This window comes from Streptopelia decaocto, assembly GCF_964273445.1.
Source record: "Streptopelia decaocto genome assembly, chromosome: Z".
NCBI classification, from domain to species: Eukaryota; Metazoa; Chordata; class Aves; order Columbiformes; family Columbidae; genus Streptopelia; species Streptopelia decaocto.
The window spans coordinates 46,141,665-46,157,006 of NC_138657.1; the positions used below are offsets into that span (position 1 = coordinate 46,141,665).

At 38.2% G+C, this 15,342-nt stretch overlaps 1 protein-coding gene across 1 annotated transcript in view; it reads right to left on the reverse strand.

Moving 5' to 3' along the window:
• EPB41L4A (erythrocyte membrane protein band 4.1 like 4A) overlaps positions 1-15,342 on the reverse strand; it is a 130,663-nt gene that overhangs the window by 30,040 nt on the left and 85,281 nt on the right. The window contains exons 11-14 of the mRNA XM_082074820.1: positions 14,396-14,487; positions 13,361-13,438; positions 9,451-9,563; positions 2,976-3,057 (exon numbers count right to left, since the gene is read on the reverse strand). Of these exons, the coding sequence (XP_081930946.1) occupies positions 2,976-3,057; positions 9,451-9,563; positions 13,361-13,438; positions 14,396-14,487 (365 nt within the window). The remainder of the gene's footprint in view (positions 1-2,975; positions 3,058-9,450; positions 9,564-13,360; positions 13,439-14,395; positions 14,488-15,342) is intronic.

Genomic DNA, 15,342 nt, shown 5'->3' on the forward strand with positions numbered 1-15,342 from the left:
GGGGTCTGGAGCACAAGTCTGATGAGGAGTGGTTGAGAGAGCTGAGGCTGTTTAGCCTGGAGAAAAGGAGGCTGAGGGGAGACCTTATTGCTCTCTACAGCTACCTGAAAGGAGGTTGTAGCATGGAGGGTGCTGTTCTCTGCTCCCAAGTAACAACGGATAGGACAAGAGGAAATGGCCCCACGCTGCACCAGGGGAGGTTCAGATTGGGTATTAGGAAAAAATTCTTCATGGAAAGGGTTGTCAGGCATTGGAACAGGCTGCCCAGGGAAGTGGTGGAGTCACCATCCCTGGAGGTGTTTAAAAGGTCTTTAGATGAGGTTCTTGGGGACATGGTTTAGTGCTAGAGTTAGGTTATGGTTGGAGTCAATGATCCTGAGGGTCTCTTCCAACTGAAATGATTCTATGATTCTAAAAGGTTAGGATCTGAATTTCATGTGAGATTACCATTGTTAGAAGTTTTTATAGTTTACCTTGAATTCATACCACTTACACAGATGTGACCAGCTATGCATCTCAACAGTGAACGAGATGTTAAGCTATGAAAACTCAGCTTGTAAGAGCTGCTGAATGATGCTTTCCAAGCATGACTGACAATTAATGTGAGAATTATGTAGGATGGAGTAAACTGCCAAACTGTAAATGCTTCACAAAGTATGTGTGCTGCCTGTCACACATACTAAGCCTGGCAGAGCTGAAAGGTGTTTTACATGTGCAGACAGAGACACAGAGAAAAACAAATCAATTTCTAAATAGAAATCATGCAAGAAAAACAACTTCCAGCACTTTTTGCTGGAAGTGACTTAACTCTAAAACTGTGACTCAGTGAGAATCTGCCTGTGAATGGCTTTTAAACTGTCAGGGTACAAAACTAAACTCAGAAATGTTGAAGCTGCCATGTTGAGAGCCCCTTATCTTTGTCTCTTGCTCTATGACCTGCCTATCCATATTTTTTTTAGCAGTTCATTGCTAAAATTCATACACAGCATTTTGAGCACAAGCTGTATAGAAGGCCTCCTGTCTCTTCCCAATACAATCATCTCTGCAATATGGAATAAGGGTACCTTTGTACCTCTCCTAACAAGTCACAGAGTGACAGAATAGTTGAGGTTGGCAGGAATCTCTAGAGGTCACCTGGTCCAAATTCATACTCAAGCAGGGCCACCTAGACCCAGTTGCTCAGGACCATTCCCAGACAGATCTTGAGTATCTCCAATGATCAAGACTCCACCACTTCTCTGGGCAATCCATGTCACTGCTCAGCTACTCTCACAGTGAAAAAGTGTTTCCTGATGTTCAGAGGGTAGGAAACTAGTCCTGTCGCTGCGCACCACTGAGAAGAGCCTGGCACCATCCTCTTTGCACCCTCCCTGCAAGTATGTATATATTTTTGTATTTTTTTTCTGCTCAATAGTCTAGCTTCAGCATAACCTAGTGACAAAACCACAAATGCTCTTTTAACCCATGATTAGCATTGTTTTCTAATTGTTTGATTCAATTTCCCTTAAACTGAGAAAGCAAATAAACTCAGATCTTCTTTTTTGGGCAACTGTTCTAAATATTAGGCAATAACAAATGCTACCCATGAAGTATTTACAATAAATCTTTTAGACCCTTCTTCAAAGGTCAGTCCATATACCTAGTATGTGAAGCCCACAGCTTCAATGGAAAAATAATGCCAGAAATGCTTAGCTCAAAAAAACCTGTCAAGGTTACTGGGCATGCAGAGACAAACATTCAGGCAACTAAGCAAAAAAGTTAGGTGCTGAATTTTTGACCCATCGTTCTGTCAGATCACTCCTTTTTGATTCAGGCATCCAAATTCCAAATCCAGCGGGGGGCTATGAAGATGATTAGGGGCCTAGAGTACCTTTCTTATGAAAAGAGAGTGAGAGAGCTGGGTCTGTTCAGGCTGGAGAAGCACAGGCTGAGAGGGAATCTCATCAATGTTTATAAATATCTCAAGGGTGGATGTCAAGAGGATGGGACCAGACTCATTTCAGTGATGCCCAACGACAGGATGAGGGGCAACGAGCACAGACTGAAGCACAGGAGGTTCCATCTGAATATGAGGAAAAAGTTATTTACTTTGAGGGTGCCAGAGCACTGGAACAGGCTGCCCAGAGAGGTTGTGGAGTCTCCTTCTCTGGAGACCTTCAAGACCCGCCTGGACACATTCCTGTGCAATACACTCTAGGTGAACCTGTGTTAGCAGGTGGGTTGGACTAGATAATCTGCAGAGGTCCCTTCCAACCCTAACCATTCTGTGAAAAGACGGTGTCAATGTTCTGTGAAATTCCACCTAAAATTAAGGGTGGGGACATAAGCCCCCTTCTAAATCAGAGCCTCACCCCTTTCTCTCAAATATGCGTACTAATCAGAGACGTGCACTTCAGCACTGATAATTAAACACAACAGACCATGCAAGTCCAGAGGAGCCCTGGCAATTCACTGCTCTGAAGGATGAACACAAACACTCATGAGTTTTGTTCTAGATTTACCACTGTAAAGAGACTGCAAGGTTAACAGCACTGCTCGAAGAGAGGCCACGCCCAGCTCTTCTCTGCCCATACATCCCACGCAGAGCTTGCCTTGTGCTTAGGCAGAAGAACCTTCCCCTGAGGGCCTGCCAGTCAGTCCACAGCTCCCAGGGGAGAGACACATAAGACTTCGCAGGACTAAGCATGACCAATTCCCCTTGGGTCAATGCGTGTTTTTTCATATTTAAAACTGAGGCTGTTTACCTTTCCAATAATTTGACCCAATTTGTGGGTTTCCAGGTTCCGTGCCAAGAAGATATGGCTTTGTTAAAATTAATTACTGGGCAACACTCTCTGACCTTTGTCCACAGAACATCAGACAGTCCTAAGCTTAAGGGCAAGATAAACTATTACTAATGATTACTAAATATGTTCCTCTGTCCAATGCAATACACAATCTCTTAAAAGCTAGAAGAGAACTACTGGTCTACATACTTTTTCACAGGGGAAGGTGCAATAATTTTTGTAGTTCCTTCATTTTCCCCATTTTTTGTAATCTGGTTCATGTTCTTAGATCCTGGAAAAAAAACAACAACAACAAAACAAAACAATTAAAACAAAACAAAACAAAACCCCACACAAAACACTCAAACAGAACAGGCCTGTAGCATATATCCTTGCACACCTTTCAGCATAATCACCCACTGAAGACAGTGCAGCATGAGAAATAAAATGATACACAAGACATGTGGTGCATGTTCTACTCTTTAAGGGGGTATAAGGATCACACTTTTTTGTCTTATCCTTATTTCTAGTTATACAACATCACAAGAAAATTTAACACGAGGCACATTCATTACTCTTCCACATGAGACAGCTAGTTCAAAGCTGTTGTTCTCAGAGAGATACTATGCCATTGACACCAGAAGGAAATGCCCTTATCAGTTACCAATGAGAAGACAAGTGTGAAGAAAATACAGGGTAGGAAAAAGCTTGGGAATCTCCAATGTAATAACTATGGCCTCTAAAACAATCATTAGAATAGATGGTAAAGCAAGATTAATTTTTTTGTTCTAAGAAACCACTTCAAGCTGATGTAGCAACACAGTGTAACACAACACTAAAATAACCTAAGATATGACCAGGAAAATAATAACTGTAAATCAATGGATTAGAAAAATAATAATGTAAATAGAGACAATAAGGAGTAATACTCTGATAGAGACAGGTAAGGATCAGTTTTGGTAAGTCAGAAACTTTTGGCCCATATTTGAAAGATATCTGCCTAGTTTCCAATTTCATGCCCAATAGTCTTTCCATTTTGATCTTGCACTTTTCACACTGTTGGCACGTAAGTCCCCACCTGAGCCATGAAAAGCAACCTGAAGAATTAGAAGATACATGCACTTTCTTTCTGAGCTCCCATGTAACAGGCTTCAAAGAAACTGATTTGTGTATTCATGATTAGGAGCACTGAGGGCCAAGGGAATCTGTATATTTCATACAGGGTTAACGTCAAAGTGGAGTGATAAGATGCTCCACAGATGTATACAGCTCGGTATCATGAACAAAAAAGGAACTGTCCTATTCAGGTTGCTATGTAGTTATATATTAATCAAGACACATTTGTTCCTACGGGTACTATAATTTTAGTTTCCATGCTGTGCTATTAATATTCATCAGTAATATTTCTTCAGTTCACATATTCTCTTTCCACCTAACTGGCAATTTCAGTCATTTCTTAAAAACTGTTACCTCCTCCAGAAACAGATGTTAAGTAAAACAACAAGGCAACATCACTGATGATGTACAGGACAGAATCTGGACAGGATTCTGAGCATGTTCATTGAAGATAATGACACAGACTGACTGAAGTCTATAAGGAAATATTAATACTGTGTCATCTGGCCACAAGCAACTGCATCTGTGTTGTTAATCAAGTGGTACAAACTCAAAGCCTTTTTGTTTGGCTAAACCAAAAATGCCATATCTTAAATTAAGCTGTGGCAAGATTTGGCATTACAAGCTTTCTCCACAGTCTCAGAGAAAGTATTCCTCTGCCATCTCCTTCAATTTTCTATGCTGCCCCTTTGACACACAAAGTCTCAGGACTCTCCTCTACTTCAACACAAAAATTTGAGATATCCTGAGACATCTTGTCTGCCCATCAATTGCCTCTCCTACAGGTTAAATCTGCTGGTCTTCTGCAGATGCCTCATACACTGCAGAGGGTCTCAAGTGGCATTAGTCACCTTTGCTTAAGCAACTCAGGCAAGCCCTTTATGTGTTTGACTTCACCACTTTTAATGACGTAGTTTACTCCTTTTCCTACTTAGTTTTTCAGACTAATGCCTGGCAGGGGATGGGAGCAGCCTGGGTCCTGTCTTGTACAATATTTGCTCCTTCAAGCTACTTTTTGTTGTTTATGCAAGCATAAGCACTAGGAAGAATTCGGAATGTGCACAGATTCAGAGACAGAAAGGAAAGTAAATTTTTGGCATTCTCAATAAATCCTCTGTTTTAGGCAATAAGAGACAACCAACTCTCTGAAGCACTGCATATTTGCCCATACAGTTATTTTCTGTTTTGAAGAATGAAACAATAGCTACACTGCCACTACGACCTGCTTGGTAAAAAGACAGAATTACTGCATTAAAAATTTTATTGAATTAATGTGAAAATGATCAGAAAACTAATCACTGATCTCCATTAAGGCCATAAAATACTGCTACAAAAATTCTTCCTCCGACCTCTACAGTCAAAAATCACAAATAGAGATGAGAGCACATAAGAACACATAAGAACTTCTACTAACTACAGTACTGTTCTATCAATATACACCTCTGTATGATACAGTATCCCTAATATAAAAGAACAGACTCCAGAATGACTGTACAAACATGAACCCCATTGCATTAACTTATCTATACCACTGTTTCTCACATGCCAAGGTAATAGGCCTCTCAAAAATATCTTAGATAGCTGGAAATCTCAAACATCTCACTTATTGCAAGTTTTCCTGGTTGTTTACCTTTTGTCAGATAAGATATTGTCAGCATTCACTGCACTGAACTTTTCCAACAAGGCATATGCACACACTTTGACTCCCTTTTACAGCCAGCTTGATGCTGATTTGTGCATTCAATTTAAATAGACTATTACATTTAAAAAACTCAAGTGTTCAAAACCTCAGGAGCCTGGCAAGCTAATTAGCTTGTTGTGCCTGTTTCTTAACAACTAAAGCCATGTTACTGACCTTATCTGGAAGTAGTATTTGTATTTAAATCTATTATAATAAGAGCAGAAGACAGTGTGATCAAAAAGAAAACGTGATAAGAGCTCATGCTTTGCACTGTGTACTAATAAGAGCCTATAAAAATGAATGGACTTCCATATATCTAAGACTTTACAGCACAAAGACTTTATAGACGTAAGACTTTACAGCACAAAATGAAAAAGCCCTTCTCCAACTGAACACCAACTTGAATGCCAACCTAAACACACACACACACACAAAATGCACTAATATAAAAACACTAATTGCACAGCCATTGAAGTTTCCTGGTCTGATTTTTCCACTAACCCTAGAACAACTGAGGTATGGAAGGTACTAAGCAAGTGACAAAAGGGGGGTTACCGCATTTTAAACCACTGTAATCTAGATTCTAAGAAAAATATTCTGCCATGCTAAAGTGAAACCGTCTGCACTGTCCATTCTGTTATGGGAATCAGTCAATGGCAGCGGCTTTTATATAAGAAACCTAGTTTCTCTCCGTTCACAGTATCATCTCCTTCAATTTCTCTCTTAAAATACAAATATTTTTACTGAAAACATAAAAAGTAAATATTTTCTATCATTGTCTTGGCACCAACTGAAGCTCTTAACTAAGCGTTTACCAACTGGCTGCAGTCCTGATGACTTCAGCATACTTTAAGGGACCAGTGAGATGAAGAAACATTATTAGTCGCTTAGCTCTGCGAATGATAGCTAACAGGTAACAGAAACGGGTTTCAGGTAACAGAAAAAAAAAAAAAAATTTAAAACACATACTGTGTATAAAAAACAGATACTGTGTAACTCCTTATAACACCAGAACATGTACACAAAAAAGAAGGAAAACATTTTAATGAGATGTCAGAGGCTGGAGGCTTTAGCACTTCACACACACCTCTGTGATAGAGGCAGTGCAGACTCCACAGGCTACAGCCATGCATTGTAGTTACTGGTTCTACTAACTGCTCCCAAAACCCTGTGGCTGCTCTGATTACTGACACCAACAGATTAAAAATAAATAAATAAATAAATAAATAAATAAATAAATAAATAAATAAATAAATAAATGGAAGAAAATAGAACAAAGAAAAAACCCAAAAAACAGAATGGCTAATTGAACGGGCTGTAGAAAAGAAGGCCTTCATGCACTTAATTTTGCATTCTTAAGAAAAGGAAAAAAGTAAAGAAGCAGGTGAAGAAAGACACTGACCTCCGAGAAAGCAGAAGGAAGTTACTGCATAAGAACCATTTTAGAGTTGTTACAGAGTTCGGGTTTTGAGAGAGTAAATGGAACTCCGATTTTCATTCTAAAAAGCTAAATTATAAGCCATAACCACTTGGATCTCACTTTAAGTGGCATTTGGCAGAAAACACCTTAAGAAATATGTAGTACATGACAACTGAAATCACCGTTTAAAATCCTGAACAAGGCATACTTGATCTTATTATACTATACTAGAAACACAAATGCAAGAACAAAGGAGTAGTGATCAATTACAACCATCAGCATAACCTCACTATGCAAAACGAATATTTATTTTAAGAAGAAATGTCATATTGTTCTCTCAAACATTTCAGTCAGGGAAAGTTTTAAGTAACCCATAAAACTGTTTACACCAGCAGGCACATTTCCGAGATAAAAATTATTTCCTAAAAGTAAAATCTACATTGGGTTAGTATTTTTAAACATCGATGCATAAAATATATCAAACAGACTTGATTTATTGTGTGAAATGGACTTTGCTATATCCAAGAATCAGTTTAGGTGAAAAGGGGTGGATTTTTCCTAGTGACATGCAATAGACTGTCAGGCAGTGTTTAACACATGGAGTAGTGTTAGTCTGCCTTCAGCATCTGAAAGCCTATTTAAATGGAGAAACAGTACTAGATGTTTATCATTGTGAATACCCAAATACAAAATGAAAAAATAAAGAGTAAAAAACATGCTCATTATATGGTAAGACGGAATTTGAATGACACAGTTTTCTTCCTTTAGCCCTTATTTTAAGTGGGAAACAAAACAAATTCATGTAACTTAAAAATCATTTGAAGTAATACACCTGCCCCAGTGTAAAATAACTGCTCACTGAGAACACATGGGTATCAATTATATTTAATTAACAGCAAACCAACCCAGATGGGTGATACAGATTACAAAAATATATATCAGTAAGATGGCGAAAAAGCAGCCTTTTAAAGTAAAACCAACTATTTAAATCCACCAAAACAACAAATAGATGTTGCCCAGAGAATCCTGCATCAGGTTACATCAGCAGACCAGGCCACAGGGAGGTTTCAGTTTTCCTCACAATTCCAGTCAAAGAGATCAAAATTTAACAAGTACAACACACACCCTGCAGCAATATAGACTGATTTTCACTGCCTGTGCTACAGCAAACACTGTTTTCAACTATGGGCCAAGTTTCAACCGACAAGTTTAGCTCTGAATACCCACACAATTTTCTGCATAACTGAACTGGGGATTAATGAGGTGGGAACTACCACCCTAAAAATGGGTTGGCCCAGCCAGACAAAAGTCTAAGTCACTAGGTTCAAGAGTGAACAGCTTTTTGTCCTCTTAGGCTCCCACTGACAACTGTAGACACAACAAAAAGATAACATAATCAGAAAGCAAAGTGATCCTTCTCTTCTTACACTTAGCTAAATAAAATAAAATTTTAAAAAATGTGTTGTAAACTGCTCGCATATTCCAGGGGCAATACTTTTAATTACACTGCACTTCAAAATCTGTGGCAGCTGAAGGGCAGAACACACCAGTTTTACTTCTGAGTCAAAAGTCACCATCCAGAATAAACATGGGAGGTTTCCAGAGACATATACCTGTTCTCTTGTTAAAAATGGTGACTCTCAAAAGTTTATAATGCCCTACTAACCCATGATAAAGATAATCTTGCTTATGTTTTAAAGCCCAGACAAGTTTTTTCTCAAACTGCTAACACACATACACGCATACTTCATGCATGAGTTCGACTTAACCCAAGGTGACTGCTGTGATAGATGAAGCTAACCATACACGCATAATCACATGTAGAACCGGAGCTTGACATTAGAAAAGCTTTTTGCTCCTACTACTAAATTGCAGGAAACATCCATTATTTTGGGCATAATTCGTGGGATTCATTAATCTTATTTGTTTCCTCTAACAGCTGTAAAAACTTGCAGCTTCCCCTGACATCTTCAGCATGTAGAACAGATTTTCAGTTCACACATCTGAGCATGTTAAAAATTGAAGAGGGCATGGCATAAACTTCTTTTCCACATAATATCAGAATAAAGGGACGCTGCCCTTGAACTGGGAAAAGGATGTAAAAGAGAAGCACCTAGGGTCAATCAGCTGGAACAATGGGATATCAACCAAGACATACAGGTATAAAATTTTTGGCAAGAGACAAGACTCTTGACAAAAATACATGTTCTCACTTCTTTTTCATATTATACAATAGACCTACAAACATGTGGTTTTATCACATTTGATCCACACCATCTCTTTCTTTTATGCACAAAGCTGGAGTTTTTAGATCCAGTTAAGGTTAGGTATAGATATTGACCTGAGGTAAAAGAAAAAATCCATTCTGAGAGATCGTTTGAGGACACTGTGGCAGTTCTGAGTCACCTCTTGAAAGTGAAATGAACCAAAGAAACATTTGTCCACAAGCCCAGCAAAGAAGGACTTACCTGTCTGTTGTGTTCTTTTGGGGTAAGTCTTGCTGCGACTTCTTTCAATGCACTGGTTTGGCCGCGGAAGCTGCACAGAAGGGTCTCTGGTCATTTGCAAAGATGTCCTGCCACTTGAAAATGCAACAAAATCATTGGAAAACACTTCAGAAAAGGATGAAAGAAATGGAGGGTCTTTAGACTGAAAAAAATGCTTAGAGTTTGGGCAGCATGTTTTGTTAGCTATTTACTTCTCATCCCAACTCTGGCTTTCCTGTGAAGAAGCACTACCCTGACTTTTGTTTTGAATCAGTCACTGGCAGAACCACCAATGGATTGTGCCAACTTTTTCTGTATTTGGCATTTTCAAGAGGAGCTAAGCAAACACAACAAAATGCTAGTTTATTTGCAATAGGCCAAGATAGTGTGAGATTTTGTAACCTCGAATATTCTAACATATGACTTTCCTAAGTAATTTGATTACTTCCTGAACTCTTTCTACATGTTTTCATCTCAGGAAAACACATCTTTAACATTGTTCAGTTCCAGTCAGTAAGGAGCCATGTAGAATGACAACCTTAGGGGCATGGAAAAGCCCGTGAAGAGCAAAGCGTAATAAAGTGCTCTCACTAACACAGGCACAAATGATAATAAACAGAAGTCCTGATACCATTTACAGTAAGGCACAATTTAAATTGTGCAATTTAAATAAGTAATTAAGTTTAAATAAATTATTTTATGCTCATCTTAATACTCCTCCCCATATGACTAAGCAGAATATAGTGTTCATTACAAAATGTAAAACAGGCCTCATATTCTTCCCCAAAACTCCATGTTTGCTTCTGGAAACTTACTACACAGGAGAAGTAATTGTTACCTTTAAATCCCAGTTGCTTAAATACCTGCAGTTCAATGACTTAGAAGTAAACAGGTATCATACCAGCAAGTGCCAAGCAACTACACACGCATTACGTTTGTAGATTTTCTAAGTTATGCTAATAGCATACACTAAATACTAATTGCATATTCACCAATAACCCCATATGGGTAGTCAGCACTACAGAATTTTTATCTTCTCAAAATTTGTAAAAGAATTAAAGGACAAAAAAAAAAAAATCTAACATTACATCACAGTAATGCTGGGGTTTGATATTCAGTTCAATGGTTTTTCTATTCCCAAGCAAACAGAAAACATTTCAGCTCAACTTTCAAGTTTGTCAACCATGCCTGTCTTGCAACTTTTATAAGTAGTTTTAACAAATCATCTGGGGATAAGACCTTCCATGCACATTAACACCTCCACATATTAACCAAAGCATCTGAGCTTAAGACAAGAAAATTGTTTTCCTGAAAACTGCCTGTCACCTAATGAGAAGCGCCTAGAAGAAAAAAAAAAAAGCCCAAAGATATTATTATTGTTCCTACACATACACAGTCAATGGTGGGATTATTAATTCTGTTTTGACCTGAAAATATATATAGATACACAACACCGTTATTGCTTTTGGTGATACAACAGGGACCAAAACAAAGAGGGAAGACAATCAAAGCTGATAGATAAGCAAAGCAAAGATTCTTGAAGCACTTGAAAATGCTGATAGTGCTGTTCTGAATTCCAAGAAGAGTTCACATGTCAATCACCAATTGATTATCACTATTTATCATTAGCACTGTATAATCAATATGGTGCAACTAGATATCACAACCTACATTTACAAGAACATCCACTCAGGTCATGGGGAGTCCTCAAGTATCACTACAGCAAAACAGGGAACACTTCATACTAGAAGGGCAATACATACTTTCATGTTTTCTAGACAAAATTAAAATTATAAACATAGCTGTCCGCAGTGACCATCATCTTAACAAGGCAAGCCATACCACAGATCATCCTTGAAACTTATTAAAAAAGGAAGATGAACATAAATGCACCACCAGTAGGAATAACTCAAACATAGTTAACTGCTTTGTGCTATTTTTTTTTAATTGATTGGAAGGTCGTGCTAAGTACAAAGCTTTCTCCTCCTCAGCACCAGTGCCCTGTTCCAGTCTGCTGAAATGGTCCAACAGAGGAAACTCTCACCCCCAGTACTCTGCCAGGAACCCACCAAACTCCTCTCCATTTTTGCAGACAGGTTAACATGGATCAGGATCTAACTAGAAACTCAAAAGGCAGTACTATCATTCCCCTATCATATACACTAAGGAGAAGCTGGATCATGCCAGATAATGTGATAAGCCAAATAATCTGTGTTATTATTGAATACTTTGGTAAAAATGACATAGAAACACACCAGTGATCCTGGCTGCAGACAATCCAGATTCAGTCACGTGAGCTCAGGCTCAGACCTGGCCTAGTCATCTTTCCATGAGTAACTCCTTCCTTACAGGCAAGATCTTGCATCCAAGGGTAACAGACAGTTGACTATGAATTGCGACTGACTGAGGACAAGTGCTACCTTTACACAATGCTGTTAGTACCTACAACAGATATTAACTCTAATCCCAGAGCTGCTCAAGGAATTGGGTATTATGGTTTTCTTGCTTTTAGAAAAGTGTTCCAAAGAGGCAGTGACAAGGAACTGCCTAATGACTGTTGGCCTTACTCATTATGATCCGTGTATTTCCTGAGTGATGGTAGAAATACAGACAGGAAGAAGAGATAGACAGACAGGCCAAAACTAAACCTAAACAAACCTGGTATACTTGCAGGCCATGAAAAAAAACTCTAGAATTTTCCTTCAATAGTAAACATGGACTTTTCACCCATCAGCTTCAAAATAACTACAAAAGATTTAAAACTATTTTTATGCCCAGTTGACCAATAGGGAAAATGAAAATGGAAACAGGGGCTTGGCTTTCAGATGTGGTTTTGATTTGCTGCTTTCCATCCTCCCTTTCAGGTTCACTGAATACACAACTCTAAAGCAAGTCTGAAAATCAGACCATAAATGATATGGCTCAAAATTGTTCAGCCAACGTGACAGAATTGGATTTATAACAGTGGTTGCCAATTTCCAAACCAAGTGCCTTACTCATTAGACAAAGACCCTGTCATTTCAACAGACTTAAAAACATGAAGTCTCAATAAAACTCAGTTAAAACTATTGGATTTTTGACAGCTTACAGTTTTAACCACATCTTGTATCCTGCTAGTCCTTTGTGGCACAGCAGCCAGAGGATCTTAAATCCACTCTCTCTGCCACATCTTCCTCTGTATCACAGTATTAACTGTCCTTCATATCACACTGTCTGCTTGCTTAACTCAGGCTAAAATCAAGAGTAAGTGCCTCCTATACACCCTTACTCTGAATTTTACTGCATCTTTCAAGGCTTGCAGCCTTTAACACATATCCAATTTTGCCAGCTCCCCTTCTCCCTTTAGTTCTGCCCTCATGGTTACTCTTGAACAACAGCACTGTACCAGTAGTACTGCTACAGGATTAGACATAACCATTTGGATGAAGAGCCCTTGCCACAGCTCATTTGCAGCCATAAAGGGCATCACAGTTACAGACTTCATAGAAGTCTTTGCACCAATCCTTTGCTAATTCTCAGAAGAAAGGCAGCAGCCAAGGTGCCTCCTTGCTTTGGTATTCCTCAGTTGCCAGGAAAAAACCCTTTAGGACATTAACATAATTTCAGGACTTGTAAGGAGATTTTGACTGCGAGCATTGCCAAGGCTGCTCTCACGTTCACTACGGGCTACAGCAGGCCCTAACCAACTCTGAGGATCTAGAGAATGTGAAATAACTCACATTTGTCCCAAAACAGCCAGACTCCCAAAGGGAATCTGTTAAAATGGCCTCTATTCATGCTTTGTCAGTAGAACTGCTCTGAGTCAGCCTGGGTGGGGTTTTTCTTTCATTGTAAGAGAAAAGAAGGAATAAAGAAGGAATTAGTTGAAGTTTAACCCATGAAATAAACTCACCTGTACCGATGTTTATAACCTATGGACCCAAACTTGCTGAATTTTCTTGACAGAGAGTTTGATTCATTCTCTGGCACTCTATGTAGTTTGAAAAATAGAACAACAGAGTAAGTTACATAGATAGGTCACACAACTACAGTCCCCTTCCCGAGAAAATTAAAGAGAAATACAAACTTCGGGTTCCAAAAAAAACAACTTTCTGCTAGTCCCTCTTCATCCCTACCTCCAGGCAGACTGTTACGGGATTGGGAACTCCACAATACCACATGTTTATGCCCTCCTCTTTTGACTACACACAACTTTATTTCAAGGTCTACTGTAAACTGTTGGCAACAGCAGCCTTTTGCTTATTATTTCACAGGAGCAGGCAAAAATATCATGCCACAGCAATGAGACTGCAAGAGGGATTCTGAGCTTACTTAATTACAGCACTGCTAAAGCCAGCCCCAAGCAACCCATTGACCAGTTCCTAGCTAGATATCTTTGCACATTACTGCTAGTGTTTTTGTGACAGTTAAAATAAACTGGTTTGAGATGTGTAATATTGGAAACATTTTACACACTTCAATAAGTAAGCAAAACATTATGGAAATTCAGGGAGTCTTTCTATCAAAAAAGAAAATTTCTGTGCATTGTAGGAGATAGTAACGCCTGAAATCCAAAGGCCTCACTCCAGTCAATGCTGCTACAGAAAATGTGATGGTTAAATATGTAAAAATTTATATCGCAGTTTAAATCCTTACATATGCATTTGTGGCTATTTCTGTTAAAGCGTACTTTATGCAACCTGAGATACTATTTTTAAAAGAATTCTAAAACAAAAGAAATCACCAGACTACTAAATTTTAAAATTATTTCACGTCATTGTAAGAAAGGGGAAGGCAAAGTCTTTTTAAAACATTCTAGAACCAAGAGCAATAATGTGTTTCCAGGAAGTAAGCCTGTGCTACACCACTCTGTACATATAAAGAAGTTTCTTTCTCAATATAGTCTCCCTCCTTTTGATAATGAAACCACAACTTCTGCATCACTCACCTGAAAAACATATGATGTTCTACACAGCATTTCCAGAGATGTTTGCATGTAGTCTTGTCATGTGCTTCAAAAAAGAAGGAAGTTTCATTGCACTGAAAACAAATCAATATTGTCAGGAAGGATTGCATCAGTGAAGTGAATCTTCATGTACTGAACTCAAGAACCATCTCATATGCATGTATATAAAAAAAGATGTAAGTATGAAGAAAAGCAGGTTCTATAAGTCTGTAGAATTCTTCATTTAAAAGAGGTTTCCTTTTTGGCTTCTCATTGCATGAAAAATAATAAATAATTATTTAAAGAATCAATTCCTTAGCCAGAGAAAAACAGAAGAGAAAGGAGATTATTGAAATACTTCTGTTTCTTCACTCTTGTTCACAGATATCAGCTTTTTCCTACTTTAAAAGTATAAAGTTTTTTTTCAAATAATGTTTCTGATGTTTTCTGAAACCACACCTCAGATGTCAAGCAAAAATACTTTCCCAAGGCTCTATTTAATATTATGCAAAAAGGCAAGAATAAGTGAAAGAAATAAACTCAACATTTGTGATGAGCTAATATGAGGCAACAACACAGAGAAAATTCACCAAACATATATGTAGAGAAGAACCAAGGTAAATCTGGAAATAAAAAAAAAAAAACAAACCCAACAACAACAACAACAACAACAACAACAACAACAACAACAACAACAACAACAACATGAGAGGAAGAGAAGATTAAAAAAATAAAAAACTAGCTGATTTCAGAATAATTCCAAATACTAGGAAAAAGGTCAAAGGTAAAAACCATAAAATCTACCTTAAAATCTCTTCAGGGAGACAACAAAAAAAGAATACTCAAAGGTTAAAAACTAATCACTGGAAACTGGCAGTCAGTACAGTAGACATGAGAAACAGGCAGGAAGGATGAAAGAGAAGTCAGACATACACAAATTACAAAATACT